The sequence below is a fragment of the Mercurialis annua genome, linkage group LG6, assembly GCF_937616625.2.
Source record: "Mercurialis annua linkage group LG6, ddMerAnnu1.2, whole genome shotgun sequence".
Lineage (NCBI taxonomy): Eukaryota > Viridiplantae > Streptophyta > Magnoliopsida > Malpighiales > Euphorbiaceae > Mercurialis > Mercurialis annua.
Window position 1 is genome coordinate 34,073,066 of NC_065575.1, and position 18,729 is coordinate 34,091,794.

The window sequence follows — 18,729 nt, forward strand, 5'->3', positions numbered from 1 at the left end:
AATTAATCACATAAACGTTTTATTTATAATTACAACGAATTATAATTCCTTCAAAAACAATTTCGAAAAACAACCCCTTTTTCAAAACAGAACATACAATAAGCATATATCACATATATACTCAGAATCTAATTAATCAAATTACAAGCAGCTCCGATACCACTGTTGGGTTTTATAGGTTCATAACGCAGCGGAATTTCAAAATTTATCTAAAAACCCAAACCAAGATCCATGTAATTGGAATTAACAGAATAATTACTTACTTGTATGTCGAATTCAACAGCAATGTAGGAAGGAAGGAGGTGGTTCACTTTGGTGATACCTGGCCTCGGATCAGAAACGCCTCCAAAAGAACGCGTCCTCTACGAGTATCCACACGAACAGACCTTAGCCAAAACTAGTGCTTGTGTGCTAGCACTATTGCTTCACAAGCAATTTCGAATTTTAGTGATTTAGTGAATAATGAATTTCGTGATTCTCAAACCAACTGCTTAATGAGTATTTATAGTGATAAATAACACTAGGGTTTGAGACAAATTCGAATTTCAATCTCATTGCAATTCTACAAGTTTATGTTTATCAAAAACTCCTTTTTGATAATTATCCATATATATTAATTACTATATTTATTATTTTCCAAAAATAATAAATTAAGGAAAACACTTATCCTTAAATTTCGAATTAATATATATATTTATTAATATATATATATATTACGAATTATATATATATATATATATATATATAATTAATCACTTAATCACATTGGGTTTGTACAACCCATAACTGTTTTGGGCCTGTTCTTAGTATGCGACCCTGTAGGTTCATATAACGTTGGCAGTAGGCTCGAAATCCCTATTTCAGCCCACAAGTCATAAGTGGCCTCTAGCAAGACATTATGACTACCCAAGTTATATGAATATCGATAATCCGATTTAACCATTTACAATAATATTTTAATCCCTTTGTCTCTCGATATCCAGATTGAATATAAGGCATAGTTATGTCATCCTTATAACATTCAATCATTAGTTTCTTGACTCTAAGTAGACTGAAAATGATAACTTCTTATCAATTAGCATGGCCATGCATTTTCTCCAGTCTATCTTCTTCAAGGGGCCCATAGATATCTTACTCAAATAAATGAGGGACAAATTCCTTCTCAGTCACTCACATTTCTCACATAGTTACTTTCATATCCAATGACAATCTATTCCATTATCCTGTTAAAGATAATGTAAGACTGTATCAAAATATGAAATAGCTATGTAGAAATCCATGATGATTTCAAGGTCAAAGGATTATACTAATAGAACTGTAATGAGAATTACTTATGACAGTGATCTATGTAGTATTCTCACAGTGGGTCATCCAGTGCCTTATTTCTCAAATAGCACCTATGATTTGACTTAATATCTCATATACATGATTAGTAAAACATAATCATCAGTCAACATCATACTAGTCTCAATGTTCTATTAAGACTAGGGATAGATGGTATATAGTTCTTTTATTAAACCTAAGGGTTCTACTATCAAGTCACATACTCGATGACCTTAGAAAGAATTAACCATTCAAGTATTTTAATCATTAATATAAAATGATAAAAACTGCCAATCAATAAATAATAAAATGATAAAGTCAAAACATGGTCAAACATGATTGACCTAGTGCATATCACTAACAACAACATCCAACCCACCGCCAGCTATTTTCTTCTTCTTCTCCATTTCACAACCGTCTTCGCCTGCAACAATCCATCATCACCATGCATCTTTCGTTCGCACCATCACCACCATGTATGAGCGCTGTTCGAGCACGACAAGTTTTCTTCTGTGGATAAGATTTTGTGGATAAGTGTTCGAGCTGACCTTTCGTTTCTTTGATCTTTTTCTCCCATGAAAGATAGGATCAGGAGCGCGGCGACTTGGCATGAGACTGAAGATGTGGTGGCTGATGGGATTTTTTTAATATGATCAATTCTTTTTGTGTTCTTGCAGATGTGGTGTTTAGCATTGTCATTTTTCTTTTTTTTTTATAATCTTTGAGTTTAAGATTTTAGTTTTAGGTGGTTGCAGATGCTGGGTTCGACTGAAGGTAAAGAAGATTAAGATTGGGTTACTTTATTAGGTTAATTAGGTTTTTGTTTTGAAATCAGGTTAATTAGGTTTAATTAGTTTAATTGATTAGGTTTAATTATGATTAGGTTTTAATTAAAGTTAATTATGATTAATTAAGGTAAGAGTGATTATTTAAGAATAATTAATAACATAATGTAAAAAGAGCAAAAGAGTTCCTAAAGTTTAAATAAAAATTTGATTATCATTTTTAATTTTTAAATGATATGTCAGCCAATGAATAAGCAAGGGTTATAGGGTAATTACAATGAATTTGCTGACATGGCTTTCTATGTGTCAAAAAAGCGTGTGCCAATTTTGGTTAGGGTGCAATTGAAAACAAAAGGTCGTAATTTGGGTAAAATTGGTGATTTTACAACGTGAGGTGAAAATGAATTGGGGCTAAATGGTGGAGGTTTTTTCAGAGGATTAGCCTTTCATATATGGCTGAAGAAAGTTGTGGTCCTGAAAATTTAGGATTTACAAAGAAAGATTGTTATAATTTTGTAAATGCGGAAAGATTGAAGCTAATAGAGGTTGGAGATTCTCAGAGTTTGGTTACTCTTTTTAAAACTAGAGGTCATGAAGAAGGAGGTATGTATTACTGGGATGTACAACTTGATACTAATGGAAGGATGACTAATTTTTTTGGAGGGATGGCAGGTCAAAAATTGACTATGATTATTTCGGAGATGTGGTTATTTTTGATACTACTTATCGCACGAATAGATATAATCTAATATGTGCACCATTTGTGGGGGTAAATCATCATTAGCAAAACTCAAGTTCATGTGAGGGTGGAAGCGGACGGGACGATAATGACACAATTAATAAGAATGTTCTAGAGAAAAAAAATGATTATATTATAGATCCTCCTCTAATTAAACCTAAAGGAGTTTTTAATTTTAGGCTCAAAGGGCATCTAGAAAATACACAAAGAAGAAAATCAAATGAAAAAAATAAAAGAGACTATAAAAAGTAAGTAACAATTTTAATTTCTTTTTGTTTGGAATCAGGTACATATTTCCATTGCCATACACAATTTGTATTTGTATGTCAGCAATATATGTATATGTTAACAGTATGTATATGTTACATGTATATGTGTATTTGTTAGTGAAGTGTTCTTATTTTTATTATATACAGGACAAAAACAACAACTGTCTAGTCAAATTACAAGCCAAACTCCTATTACTGCACACATTTCAAATTCTTCTGGAGTATTTGTAAGTTATACATGGTTATGGTTTGTATAGTTTAATACAACTTCATGCAGTGATTTTTCGTAGAATAAATTTTTTAGTTGATGTTGATAAATATATATTGATGTACAGGCCAATGCGGGTCTAGAATGCATACCATCATTTCATCCGATATATACCTCTTCGGCACCATTTCATGTACTTTTTAATACTTTGTTTTAATATTTAATTTTTTAATAAGTTTAAATTATTTATAGAGAAATTTTTTTTTAATTATTACAGATTTCAACGTCAACCTGTAATATTGATTTCCCTGTTAAGAATATATTCCCTCTATCTTTGGTATTGATCTTACTGATTTATTCTGTAATTATTACAACAAATGATTCATGTATTATAGGCTTAGATTAATCTCTTTCCTTTTATTGTTCCTTTAGTATTGGTAAGTCTTTCCTTTGTACTTGTATAAATTAGCTTGTATCCTTGAATAATAGAAATACAGAATATCTTCTTCATCTTTTATTTATCATGGTATCAAAGCATTGATCCTAATTTCTCTATCTAGCTTCTGCAATTATTTTTATGGAAGATTAACAAAGTCTCCAATTGCTCATCAAACTATGTCTCAATCCACCATTGATCCATCTGATCCTCTTTTTATTCATGCCTCAGATCATCCTAGTATGATTTTGGTACCAAAAGTTCTTGATGGAACAAATTACGCCATGTGGAGACGTTCTATGTTGATCAGTCTCAATGTAATATCCCGTAATATTTTATATTTTTTTTACATTTAAATTCCGACATTTTTTCCCGGTCGTTTTGAAATAATCTCGATATTAGTGGCTTGGTTCGAGTTGTTTGGTTTGGGTGTGATTTATTGGTTTAACCAATTGTATTTTTTTTTAATTTAAAAAAAAAATAAAAAAAAAATAGGAATTATTCATTCCCGTTCGGGAATTGGAATTCCCGAACGGGAATCCTTTTTCTGGCCTGTTCCCGTTCGGGAACAGGCCCATTCTCGAACGGGAACAGGCCAAGTATAGCCATTCCCGTTCGTGAATGGCAGCAGATCATGGACCCCTTCGCCCGGCCCTGTTCGCACTCGTTTTCGACCCATCTCCTCTCGATATTTAAAGTCGATTTCTTCACAGAAAACCTTCATCACGCTGCAAACAAACCCTAGCCGTTTTCCGCTTGTCATTTCGCTGAGTATCGAACCTGTTATCATCTTCCAAAGATCGCTGTTCGGTAAGTTTCAGATTCTTATGATTTCCAGATTTCGTTTTTGAACGTCATTGCGTAATTTGGTTCGTTCTCTTTCGTTTCTAGATCGAAATTGATACCGTTTGATTCCAGACGATCTAGACTCACGTACCTACGTTTCCCTACCTCAGTTTCGCTGAACGGTACGCCGTTGGTCTCGTTTCATTCGCCGTACGATTTCCGTTTTCTGTTTTGATAATGTTCTGTTCTTGATTATTGTTTCTGCCGATGCTTTGCTTATTCCTTTGGCTTGATTTTGGTTTCCTTTATGTCATAAATGTCTTAGAGGATTGGTCCTTAATGGTTTAATCCTTGGTCGTGGTTTTAAATTCGACAATTCGGATCTTTTGTAATGTATGTTCTCGGTTTCATTTTCTTTTGTTTTAGAGTTTCTGTTAACATGTTTTCTATATTTGGTTCTTGCCTAAGATGAGCTTTGGGTTGGTGTTTTGTATTTGATCATACTCTAGTTGAATTATGATCTTAAGCTTGATTGATTTTGAAATGGGTTTAGTAAGATTTAATTGGAAAATGCCGTGGTTGTGTAGTAGTTAAATGGTGTGATGTTTATGATTTGGTTTTAATGTGAAATTCATTTTGAATTTGGAAAACTTAAAGGTTCATAATCTATGTTTTTGGTTTCTGTTTTGAATTGGCATAGGCGGGCTGCTCCTTATTTGAATAAGGAAGATGATGGCTTAATAGCCACTTTAGCCACCAAGTTATTTTGCTTAAATAAAATCAATCCTTTAAGTTTAACTTTAACTAATAACTTGGGTTTTATTTTGAATATAAATTAAATAGTGGAAATGATAGATAATCATAAATTAAGTTAATATAATTACTCGGGTAATTATATTTGTTTTCAAATGTCGTTTTGTCAAAAGTTGGCTAAATTACAATTTAGCCCCTAAACTTATTTTATAATTTAATTAAATGGATTCTTGGTTGGTTACTTCATATTTTATCTTAATTATAAAACAAGAGCTAATAATCGAGTTTGAATATCAAATTGGCTAAATTACAATTTAGTCCCTAATTGGCAAAAGTACAATTTAGTCCCTAATTGGTTAAAGTACAAATTGGTCCCTGAACTTTATTTGACTTATTTAATTAAGTTTTTGGGGTTGTAACTTGGGTTACTTGAAATTGAAGTTATTGAGTTCCGCTTTTTAATTGAATAATTATTTTATTGAATTGTTTTCTAAATATAAACTTGGGTTTATATTGATAATTGTTTTGAGTCGGGTTAGACTTGGGTCACCCGACCAGTGAGGTTAGCTTGGTAGTTATTAGTAACTCGGCTAACTCACTATTTGGAAATTATATATTATTTAAAGTTATTAAATAATATTTATAAATTGGATTTAAGCGGGAACTCAATAGACTTATATTAATTGGGCTTTATTACCTTTTGGTTATATTTGTGTACGTTGGATTGTTATTTACTACGTGTTAATTGTGCTAGTCTTAGGTGGTGTCTAGTACTCTCTAGAGTTAGGGTCTAATTTTAATAATTATTTTATTTGTCTAGACTCGTCTACTGTTCGTGCTTCTGAGGCGAACCAGAATTAGTTGCTTGCCGGTATTTCACGTGGATTAGCAAGCAGTGAGTTTATATTTACTATTTACCGCTTTATTAAGTAAATTGTTATTTTAATATTAAATATATATACTGTACGTATATTTCGAACTGTTTTTATATTATGGCTCTTAGTTGGAACGTGCTACCTAATGGGCATCATTAGGACTGCGTGCGCACCGGTATTGATCTGGGTAAGGTATTTATGGAAATGTGGTAACTCGGTGTGAGCATAGCTCTCGGGACCAGGTAGAGTAACTCGGTGTAGCTCAGCTCTCGGGACTCTGGTATAAGTGTGGTCAGTGGTAACTCGGTGTAGCTCAGCTCTCGGGACCAGACCTATTGGATTATGATTATTATTTAGAATTGTGGATTAGGGTTCCAACTATTATCCGTAATTTTGTTATTAAATGTTTTAAACGTTTTAAAGGTTTTCCACTTAATAAATGTAGATAGTGGTATGAACTCATCTCAGTATATCTGACCCCGTTGTTTTCCCAATTTTCCCAGGGATATGATCTGAGAGAGTCGGGTGATCTCCGCATTTACTTTTCCTCGGAGGTTCCATTATTTGGATATACTGTCAAACTATTTTATTCTTAGACCGCAGTAGTTGACTAGACGTCTTTACTATTATTACAGTTGTTGTCGGATTGGTTCGACTGGTTATATTGCTTTGTCATGTTATATTATTCTTTTGGTTTATGATTAATCTATTTTTAGACTTAGAATTGAATATGTATGTTATATTAATTGTTGATTTTTATAACTGCTAGTTTAGGCTGAAGTCTCGGTTGCCCCCGAGCATTGGTTTTCTGCAGGTTTATGTGTTTATGTTTTATATGGGAGGCTAGCTACGGGTTTCGGTACTACATTACCCATACCCTAGCGCCGGTCGCGATTCATGGAAATGGGTCGTGACAAACTTGGTATCAGAGCTTTGATTTCAAACCAAGGCCAATTGCTTGCTATGTGTTTACTCTGTTAAGTTTGGTTGTGTCTTAGGAACTACAGCGGATATAGGATTCTGTCATGTCTTTAAAAACGTCATCTTTTGATTTAAAAACATTCTGCCTACACCAATAGGATTGCGTCGAGTCAGTCATTGTATGTTGATTTGATATTGTTAAATGCTAATTTTATTTTATTTGGGTGAACATTCTATTGCTGTTGATTTCTTGGGAAATCCTATATGTTGCTTGTTTTGTTCATACTTGGGTATGAAATATCTGTTATTTAAGTTGTTGTTGTTCAATCTTAGGATATGGACAACGTTATCCGTACTCGTGCTCGTGCTGCGGCAGAGCAAGAAGCTGTGGCTGATGATGCGATTTCTATGGAAGTCGATCAGAACGCACCACCAGTTCAGGAAAATGCTGGACGTGGTCGAGGTGGAGGTGCTGGCAGAGGTAGAGGTGCTGGTAGAGGCAGAGGAGCTGGTGCTGGTAGAGGTGGAGCTAGAGGGCGCGGTGCAGCAGGTGTTCAGGCACCGAATGTGCAGCAGGCACCAAATATGCAAGCGTTCGACTTCACTACTTTCTTGGCTGGCGTTGTCGAGATGCAGAACAATCAGGCTCTACTGCAGAATCAGTGTAATATACTGGGTCAGTTAGCGCAGCAACAGCAACCTCAGGTTGGTGCTGTAGCTGGTATTGGTGGAATTGCTGGTGTCGGTCATGTTCCAACAGACAGAGAGTTGGTGATGACCTACTTGAAGTTGAATCCGACTTCTTTTGATGGTACTGGGGATGCTCTTGACTTTTTGGAGGAATTTGAGTACAACAGTCAGAGGATTCAAGCGTCTGATCGTCAATCAGTGATGCTTGTGGAAATGTCGCTGAAGGGTCCAGCTAAGGATTGGTATCGCGATAACATCAGGCCAGTTATGGATACTTTGCCTTGGGCTGATTTTGTGACCAAGTTCAGAGGTTACTATCTACACTTCTCTGTTACTGAGAGTTTCAGAGAAAAGCTGCTCACTTTGAAGAAGGGGGATAGATCAGTGACAGACTACACTACTGAGTTTGTACGTTTGGGGCGGTTTGCTACAGATCTACAGGGTGATCAAGAGCGAGTGAACGACCGTTATGTTAGGGGTTTAGGCTCGGAGTTTCTTCCTTTGCTGATAGGGACAAACATGGAGTTTGCCCGGTTAGTGGATAGCGCGCGGCGGATGGAAAATTCGATGGTTCAGTTTGGGACGATCTCTGACCCTTTCCAGAATCAGAAGGGAAAGAGTGACGTTCCTAGTGGGGGGGGCAGCAGGCCCCAGTGCAGCATGGTAGTGGGAACTACTACAGTGGCTCTTCTCAGGCCAACAAGGGGAGTCGACGGACTCACAACAAAGGGAGGCATAGTGCCAGGAGTACTCCGTACAGTTCCAGTAGCAGTGGGAGCAACCGTGGTTCAGGACGCGGGTACAGTGGTGGATCGAACATTCCGTTCTGCCAGAATTGCAGACGCAGGCACTATGGTCAGTGTCAGTTAGCTCCTGGAGGTTGTTTTACTTGTGGCCAGCCGGGTCATTTTTCTAGGGAGTGTCCGACATCTGGGCAGCAGATGTCTAACTCCAGTGTGGCGCAGTCATCTTATCAGCAGCAGAGACCTGCGTTTACACAGTCTGTAGGGTACTCTCAACCTGCAGCATCTTTTGGTGGCCAGCGGGGCCGTGGTTCTGGTGGCAGAGGTTTTGGTGGCCGTGGTAACGGCGGTAGAGGTTCCAACGGTTATGGTACTGGATAGAGTTCGCAGCAGCAGCCGCAGGGTCAGGCCAGAGTGTTCGCACTTACTCCTCAGGATGCGCGTGCATCAAATGCTGTGGTGCAAGGTACCATTCCGATTTCTTTTACTGATGCTTTGGTATTATTTGATGCGGGTGCGACCCATTCGTTTGTTTCTACTTGTTTTGCTGGGAAATTGGGTAGAGCACCATCTGTTTTGAATGAACCTCTAGCTGTGTCTACACCTATGTCTGAAGGTGTAGTAGTGGACGTTGTTTATCCTTCGTGTCCAGTGGTTATTCAGGGTAGAGAATTATGTGCTGATTTGATTGTACTTGACGTTCTTTCTTTTGATGTTATCTTGGGGATGGACTGGTTGTCACGCCATTATGCTTCTATTGACTGTCGAGAGAAGTCAGTCGAGTTCAGGATTCCAGGTGGTCTACCTTTTTCCTTTCAGGGAGAAAAGGCAGAGACACCTAAGAATCTGATTTCCGCCATCAAGGCGAAGCGGATGTTAGGCAAGGGTTGCCAGGGTTTTCTTGCTGTGGTTCGTGATTTGGAGGCTGATGGTAGTGATATGCATAGTGTGCCGATAGTGAATGAGTTCACTGATGTGTTTCCAGAGGAATTGCCTGGATTACCACCTGATCGTGATATTGAGTTTTGCATTGATGTGGTTTCTGGTACAGCTCCGATTTCGATACCGCCGTATCGGATGGCTCCTGCAGAGCTGAAGGAGTTGAAGGACCAGTTACAAGAGTTGTTGGATAGCGGGTTCATCAGACCGAGTACTTCTCCGTGGGGTGCTCCAGTTCTGTTTGTGAAGAAGAAAGACGGTTCCTTTCGACTCTGTATCGACTACAGACAGTTGAACAAGGTTACTGTCAAGAACAGATATCCTCTTCCTCGCATCGATGATTTGTTTGACCAGTTGCAGGGTGCGAAGTGTTTTTCCAAGATTGATTTGAGATCTGGGTATCATCAGCTGCGAATCCGTGATGCAGATGTGCCTAAGACTGCTTTTCGGACTCGTTATGGACATTTTGAGTTTCTGGTTATGTCCTTTGGTCTGACGAACGCACCAGCAGCATTTATGGATATGATGAACAGAGTGTTCAAGCCGTTTTTGGATCAATTTGTTATCGTCTTCATTGATGACATTTTGATCTATTCTCGGAGTGAGGAGGAGCATGCTTATCATTTGAGGACTATACTACAGACGTTGCGTGAGCATCAGTTGTACGCTAAGTTCTCAAAATGTGAGTTCTGGTTGGATCAGGTTACCTTTCTAGGACACGTGGTGTCAAAAGATGGGATCAAGGTTGATCCGAAGAAGATTGAGGCGGTCATGGATTGGCAAAGGCCAAGGTCAGTTACCGAGATCAGAAGTTTTCTGGGTTTAGCTGGTTACTATCGTCGGTTTGTGCAAGATTTCTCCAGAATATCTGCACCTTTGACTAAACTGACACAGAAGGGTGTCAAGTTTGAATGGACTGACAAGTGCGAAGCAAGCTTTGAGAAGCTCAAGGAGATTTTGACTACAGCTCCGGTTTTGGCATTGCCTTCTGGCATTGATGGTTTCACAGTGTATTGTGATGCGTCTCGGATTGGTTTGGGTTGCGTTCTGATGCAACATGGCCAGGTGATTGCCTATGCTTCCAGACAGTTGAAGAAGCATGAGGTGAATTACCCTACTCATGATTTAGAGTTGGCAGCTGTGGTTTTTGCGCTGAAAATTTGGAGGCATTATTTGTATGGTGCTACTTGTGAGATTTTCACTGATCACAAGAGTCTGAAATATATCTTTGATCAGAGAGAGTTGAACTTGAGACAGAGGAGGTGGTTAGAGTTGCTGAAAGACTACGACTGTACTATTCAGTACCATCCTGGTAAGGCTAATGTGGTAGCCGATGCGTTGAGTCGCAAGTCTTCGGGCAGCTTGGCTCATATTTCTGAGATTGGGCGTAGACCCATGGTTAGAGAGTGGCACAGTTTGATAGCTTCGGGCTATGGTTTTCAGATTACTCAGACTGGTTGTTTGTTAGCACAGTTGCAAGTGCAACCCGTTTTGATTGATCGGATCAAAGCTTTACAAGCTGAGGATCCACAATTGAAACGGATTATTGAGGAAGTTCAGCAGGATGGAAATTCTGAATTTACATTTGTGGATGGTGTTCTGAGACATGGTTCGAGATTGTGTGTTCCGGATTCAGATGGTTTGAGGGACCAGATTCTGGAAGAAGCGCACAAGTCTGCTTATAGTGTTCATCCGGGTTCTACTAAGATGTACCATGATCTTAAGGGTATCTACTGGTGGAGCGGGATGAAGAAGGATGTCGCTGAGTATGTTTCTAAGTGTCTGACGTGCCAGCAGGTGAAGCTGGAGCATCAGAGACCTTTTGGCTATCTGCAGCCACTACCTATTCCAGAGTGGAAGTGGGAGCGGATTGCTATGGATTTTGTGGTTGGGTTACCACGTACTCGGCAGGGATACGACTCCATCTGGGTGATAGTTGACCGTATGACCAAGTCAGCTCATTTCCTTCCGATTAAGGTTTCGTATACTGCTTCGAGGTTGGCTCAGTTGTACATCGACAGGATTGTCAGTTTGCATGGTGTACCGGTTTCTATTGTTTCAGACAGAGGTTCTGTGTTTACTTCGAGGTTTTGGAAAGCGTTACAGGAATCCTTGGGTTCTCGGTTGGATTTCAGTACAGCTTTTCATCCTCAGACTGACGGTCAGTCTGAGAGGACTATTCAGACGTTGGAGGATATGCTCAGGATGTGTGTTCTCGATTTTCAGGGTAGCTGGGATACTCATTTGCCGTTGATTGAGTTTTCCTATAACAACAGTTATCATGCGAGTATCGAGATGGCGCCGTATGAGGCTTTGTACGGGCGCAAGTGTAGATCTCCTATCTGTTGGGAGGAGGTCGGAGAGCGTAAACTCTCGGGAGCGGAGATTATTCAGATTACCTCTAAGAAGGTACCGTTGATTAAGCGGAGGTTAGAGACTGCTTTTAGTCGGCATAAGAGTTATGCTGATCCGAAGAGGAAAGACATTGAGTTCCAGGTTGGTGATTTCGTATTTCTTCGGGTTTCGCCTATGAAAGGCGTGGTTCGTTTTGGTGTCAAGGGAAAGTTAGCACCGAGGTATATTGGTCCTTATGAGATTTCGGAGCGGATTGGAGCTGTGGCTTATCGTCTGGTTCTACCGCCAGACATGTCGTTAGTACATCCTGTGTTTCACGTGTCTATGTTGAGAAAGTGCATTTCTGATCCTTCGCACGTGATTGTGCCTCAGAGTGTTGAGATTGACCAGGAGCTGTCCTATGAGGAACAGCCAGTTGAGATTGTTGATACGCAGGTGCGTAAATTGCGGAACAAGGAGATTCCGATGGTCAAAGTTCTCTGGCGCAATCATTCTGTAGAGGAGTGTACTTGGGAGACCGAGTTGGATATGCGGAATCGCTATCCTTTTCTATTTCCGTGAGGTACAACATCTTGTTTTCCTGTGACTTTGTAGTTTTTACTTGTATTACGTGTTGTTCTGATGTGATTTACTTGTAGTGTTAAATTCGAGGACGAATTTTTAATTAGTTGGGGAGAATGTAATATCCCGTAATATTTTATATTTTTTTTACATTTAAATTCCGACATTTTTTCCCGGTCGTTTTGAAATAATCTCGATATTAGTGGCTTGGTTCGAGTTGTTTGGTTTGGGTGTGATTTATTGGTTTAACCAATTGTATTTTTTTTTAATTTAAAAAAAAAAATAAAAAAAAAATAGGAATTATTCATTCCCGTTCGGGAATTGGAATTCCCGAACGGGAATCCTTTTTCTGGCCTGTTCCCGTTCGGGAACAGGCCCATTCTCGAACGGGAACAGGCCAAGTATAGCCATTCCCGTTCGTGAATGGCAGCAGATCATGGACCCCTTCGCCCGGCCCTGTTCGCACTCGTTTTCGACCCATCTCCTCTCGATATTTAAAGTCGATTTCTTCACAGAAAACCTTCATCACGCTGCAAACAAACCCTAGCCGTTTTCCGCTTGTCATTTCGCTGAGTATCGAACCTGTTATCATCTTCCAAAGATCGCTGTTCGGTAAGTTTCAGATTCTTATGATTTCCAGATTTCGTTTTTGAACGTCATTGCGTAATTTGGTTCGTTCTCTTTCGTTTCTAGATCGAAATTGATACCGTTTGATTCCAGACGATCTAGACTCACGTACCTACGTTTCCCTACCTCAGTTTCGCTGAACGGTACGCCGTTGGTCTCGTTTCATTCGCCGTACGATTTCCGTTTTCTGTTTTGATAATGTTCTGTTCTTGATTATTGTTTCTGCCGATGCTTTGCTTATTCCTTTGGCTTGATTTTGGTTTCCTTTATGTCATAAATGTCTTAGAGGATTGGTCCTTAATGGTTTAATCCTTGGTCGTGGTTTTAAATTCGACAATTCGGATCTTTTGTAATGTATGTTCTCGGTTTCATTTTCTTTTGTTTTAGAGTTTCTGTTAACATGTTTTCTATATTTGGTTCTTGCCTAAGATGAGCTTTGGGTTGGTGTTTTGTCTTTGATCATACTCTAGTTGAATTATGATCTTAAGCTTGATTGATTTTGAAATGGGTTTAGTAAGATTTAATTGGAAAATGCCGTGGTTGTGTAGTAGTTAAATGGTGTGATGTTTATGATTTGGTTTTAATGTGAAATTCATTTTGAATTTGGAAAACTTAAAGGTTCATAATCTATGTTTTTGGTTTCTGTTTTGAATTGGCATAGGCGGGCTGCTCCTTATTTGAATAAGGAAGATGATGGCTTAATAGCCACTTTAGCCACCAAGTTATTTTGCTTAAATAAAATCAATCCTTTAAGTTTAACTTTAACTAATAACTTGGGTTTTATTTTGAATATAAATTAAATAGTGGAAATGATAGATAATCATAAATTAAGTTAATATAATTACTCGGGTAATTATATTTGTTTTCAAATGTCGTTTTGTCAAAAGTTGGCTAAATTACAATTTAGCCCCTAAACTTATTTTATAATTTAATTAAATGGATTCTTGGTTGGTTACTTCATATTTTATCTTAATTATAAAACAAGAGCTAATAATCGAGTTTGAATATCAAATTGGCTAAATTACAATTTAGTCCCTAATTGGCAAAAGTACAATTTAGTCCCTAATTGGTTAAAGTACAAATTGGTCCCTGAACTTTATTTGACTTATTTAATTAAGTTTTTGGGGTTGTAACTTGGGTTACTTGAAATTGAAGTTATTGAGTTCCGCTTTTTAATTGAATAATTATTTTATTGAATTGTTTTCTAAATATAAACTTGGGTTTATATTGATAATTGTTTTGAGTCGGGTTAGACTTGGGTCACCCGACCAGTGAGGTTAGCTTGGTAGTTATTAGTAACTCGGCTAACTCACTATTTGGAAATTATATATTATTTAAAGTTATTAAATAATATTTATAAATTGGATTTAAGCGGGAACTCAATAGACTTATATTAATTGGGCTTTATTACCTTTTGGTTATATTTGTGTACGTTGGATTGTTATTTACTACGTGTTAATTGTGCTAGTCTTAGGTGGTGTCTAGTACTCTCTAGAGTTAGGGTCTAATTTTAATAATTATTTTATTTGTCTAGACTCGTCTACTGTTCGTGCTTCTGAGGCGAACCAGAGTTAGTTGCTTGCCGGTATTTCACGTGGATTAGCAAGCAGTGAGTTTATATTTACTATTTACCGCTTTATTAAGTAAATTGTTATTTTAATATTAAATATATATACTGTACGTATATTTCGAACTGTTTTTATATTATGGCTCTTAGTTGGAACGTGCTACCTAATGGGCATCATTAGGACTGCGTGCGCACCGGTATTGATCTGGGTAAGGTATTTATGGAAATGTGGTAACTCGGTGTGAGCATAGCTCTCGGGACCAGGTAGAGTAACTCGGTGTAGCTCAGCTCTCGGGACTCTGGTATAAGTGTGGTCAGTGGTAACTCGGTGTAGCTCAGCTCTCGGGACCAGACCTATTGGATTATGATTATTATTTAGAATTGTGGATTAGGGTTCCAACTATTATCCGTAATTTTGTTATTAAATGTTTTAAACGTTTTAAAGGTTTTCCACTTAATAAATGTAGATAGTGGTATGAACTCATCTCAGTATATCTGACCCCGTTGTTTTCCCAATTTTCCCAGGGATATGATCTGAGAGAGTCGGGTGATCTCCGCATTTACTTTTCCTCGGAGGTTCCATTATTTGGATATACTGTCAAACTATTTTATTCTTAGACCGCAGTAGTTGACTAGACGTCTTTACTATTATTACAGTTGTTGTCGGATTGGTTCGACTGGTTATATTGCTTTGTCATGTTATATTATTCTTTTGGTTTATGATTAATCTATTTTTAGACTTAGAATTGAATATGTATGTTATATTAATTGTTGATTTTTATAACTGCTAGTTTAGGCTGAAGTCTCGGTTGCCCCCGAGCATTGGTTTTCTGCAGGTTTATGTGTTTATGTTTTATATGGGAGGCTAGCTACGGGTTTCGGTACTACATTACCCATACCCTAGCGCCGGTCGCGATTCATGGAAATGGGTCGTGACACTCAGTGCCAAAAACAAACTGGGATTTATCAAAGGAACTATATCTACACCAGATGAATCAGATGCAAAATACCCACAGTGGCAAAGATGCAATGATATGGTTCTCTCATGGATTCTTAACTCTTTAAATCAAGAGCTTGCAAACAGTGTCCTCTATGTGGAAACTCCTTCTGAAATATGGTTAGATCTACAAGAGAGATTCTCACAAGATGATTTTTCTCATCACTATCAAATTCAGCGTTCTATTACAGAACTAAAGCAAAATCAAGACTCCATCTTTACATACTACACCAAGATAAAGATGTTGTGGGATGAGCTAAAAATGTCTAGTCCAATCATCTCTTGCTCTTGTGGTGGACTCAAACAGCTGACAGAAAAGGAAGAAAAGGTAAGACTTGGTCAATTTCTCATGGGCTTAATGTTAGTGATATGCACTAGGTCAATCATGTTTGACCATATTTTGACTTTATCATTTTATTATTTATTGATTGGCAGTTTTTATCATTTTATATTAATGATTAAAATACTTGAATGGTTAATTCTTTCTAAGGTCATCGAGTATGTGACTTGATAGTAGAACCCTTAGGTTTAATAAAAGAATTATATCCCATCTATCCCTAGTCTTAATAGAACATTGAGACTAGTATGATGTTGACTGATGATTATGTTTTACTAATCATGTATATGAGATATTAAGTCAAAACATAGGTGCTATTTGAGAAATAAGGCACTGGATGACCCACTGTGAGAATACTACATAGATCACTGTCATAAGTAATTCTCATTACAGTTCTATTAGTATAATCCTTTGACCTTGAAATCATCATGGATTTCTACATAGCTATTTCATATTTTGATACAGTCTTACATTATCTTTAACAGGATAATGGAATAGATTGTCATTGGATATGAAAGTAACTATGTGAGAAATGTGAGTGACTGAGAAGGAATTTGTCCCTCATTTATTTGAGTAAGATATCTATGGGCCCCTTGAAGAAGATAGACTGAAGAAAATGCATGGCCATGCTAATTGATAAGAAGTTATCATTTTCAGTCTACTTAGAGTCAAGAAACTAATGATTGAATGTTATAAGGATGACATAACTATGCCTTATATTCAATCTGGATATCGAGAGACAAAGGGATTAAAATATTATTGTAAATGGTTAAATCGGATTATCGATATTCATATAACTTGGGTAGTCATAATGTCTTGCTAGAGGCCACTTATGACTTGTGGGCTGAAATAGGGATTTCGAGCCTACTGCCAACGTTATATGAACCTACAGGGTCGCATACTAAGAACAGGCCCAAAACAGTTATGGGTTGTACAAACCCAATGTGATTAAGTGATTAATTATATATATATATATATATATATATATATATATATATATATATATATATATATATATATATATATATATATATATAATTCGTAATATATATATATATTAATAAATATATATATTAATTCGAAATTTAAGGATAAGTGTTTTCCTTAATTTATTATTTTTGGAAAATAATAAATATAGTAATTAATATATATGGATAATTATCAAAAAGGAGTTTTTGATAAACATAAACTTGTAGAATTGCAATGAGATTGAAATTCGAATTTGTCTCAAACCCTAGTGTTATTTATCACTATAAATACTCATTAAGCAGTTGGTTTGAGAATGACGAAATTCATTATTCACTAAATCACTAAAATTCGAAATTGCTTGTGAAGCAATAGTGCTAGCACACAAGCACTAGTTTTGGCTAAGGTCTGTTCGTGTGGATACTCGTAGAGGACGCGTTCTTTTGGAGGCGTTTCTGATCCAAGGCCAGGTATCACCAAAGTGAACCACCTCCTTCCTTCCTACATTGCTGTTGAATTCGACATACAAGTAAGTAATTATTCTGTTAATTCGAATTACATGGATCTTGGTTTGGGTTTTTAGATAAATTTTTGAAATTCCGCTGCGTTATGAACCTATAAAACCCAACACTTAAATGAAAGTTATGCAGGTATTAGAGGGCAAATTATGCTTATGCATCCATTACCAACTGTTAAGAAGGCTTATGCATTCTTATGTGAGGAAGAAAAGCAAAGAGGATTAGCAGAATCCAAGGTTGTTGAACAAGTTCATGCCATCAATTTCAAGTCAACATCTAATTACAAACAATTTGATTCAAAGTATAAAGGGACCAAGAAAAACCTTCATTGCACTTATTGTGATGGCAATACACATACAATAGATAGATGCTTCTATTTGAATGGATTTCCAGTTGGTCACAAACTCCATGGCAAGGATATCAAACCTCCTAATAGAACTCAACGTGGTTCTGCAAATCAAGTAGGAGTTGATGCACCAACTATTGATCAAACTCTTCAATTCACTCCGGAAGAGCTGTCACAAATCAAAGCATTTTTTCGAAATGAAAAATCAAATGTCTCTGTTAATTGCACAGGTAACTCTACTCCATTTTGTTCATCATCGACACTTGAAAATATTAAATCTTTAGATTGGATCATAGATAGTGGAGCTACAAACCACATAGCTGCTAGTGTCACTAATAAAACTAATACTTCTGTTGCTTCTCATGTTACCTTACCGAATGGGACTTACGCTAAAATTACAAGTATCGGCTCTACACATATTACACAAAATTTACATGTTCAAGATATTTTATGTGCACCATCATTTCATGTGAATCTCCTTTCTGTCAGTCAACTTACATCTGGACTCAATTGTTCCATTCACTTTTTCCCTACTTTTTGTATATTACAGGACCTCACTACGAAGAGGATGATTGGCCTGGGGAAACTGAGTAAGGGGCTGTACTATCTTGTACCACAATCGGAGTCACAATCTCATCTATCTCCATCGCATTCACCAGTTTCGTATCAGGTCACCCTTTCATCTACTGCTACTTGGCATAAAAGATTAGGCCATCCATCAAAATTACTTTCTCAATTTTTATCAAGAATAATTTCATCATTTGTTTATGATTCTCAATATTCATGTGATGTTTGTCCTTTGGCAAAACAAACTAGATTATCATTTTCTTTAAGTGTTAATCGAAGTACTAATTCCTTTGATCTTATACATTGTGATATTTGGGGACCTCACAAAACTGAAACACATTCTGGTGCACATTATTTTTTAACTATTGTGGATGATTACACTCGATTTACTTGGATTTTTCTTATGAAATTTAAATCTGAA

General features: G+C 37.1%; 1 protein-coding gene across 1 annotated transcript; it reads left to right on the forward strand.

Annotated features, from left to right (window-relative positions):
- The first annotated feature begins 17,527 nt into the window (after positions 1–17,527).
- Positions 17,528–18,484, forward strand: LOC130015632 (uncharacterized). Its single transcript, XM_056106118.1, has 2 exons — positions 17,528–17,971; positions 18,292–18,484. The coding sequence occupies exons 1-2, from the start codon at positions 17,545–17,547 to the stop codon at positions 18,333–18,335; spliced, it is 471 nt and encodes a 156-aa protein (XP_055962093.1). The 5' UTR covers positions 17,528–17,544; the 3' UTR covers positions 18,336–18,484.
- Positions 18,485–18,729: the final 245 nt, after the last annotated feature.

Bases quoted from the DNA above. Each gene is read 5' to 3' on its own strand.
- LOC130015632 (XM_056106118.1), top strand. From the start codon at position 17,545: ATGCTTATGCATCCATTACCAACTGTTAAGAAGGCTTATGCATTCTTA. The intron at 17,972-18,291 runs GTAACTCTACTC...TGTATATTACAG, and splicing joins TGTCTCTGTTAATTGCACAG to GACCTCACTACGAAGAGGAT.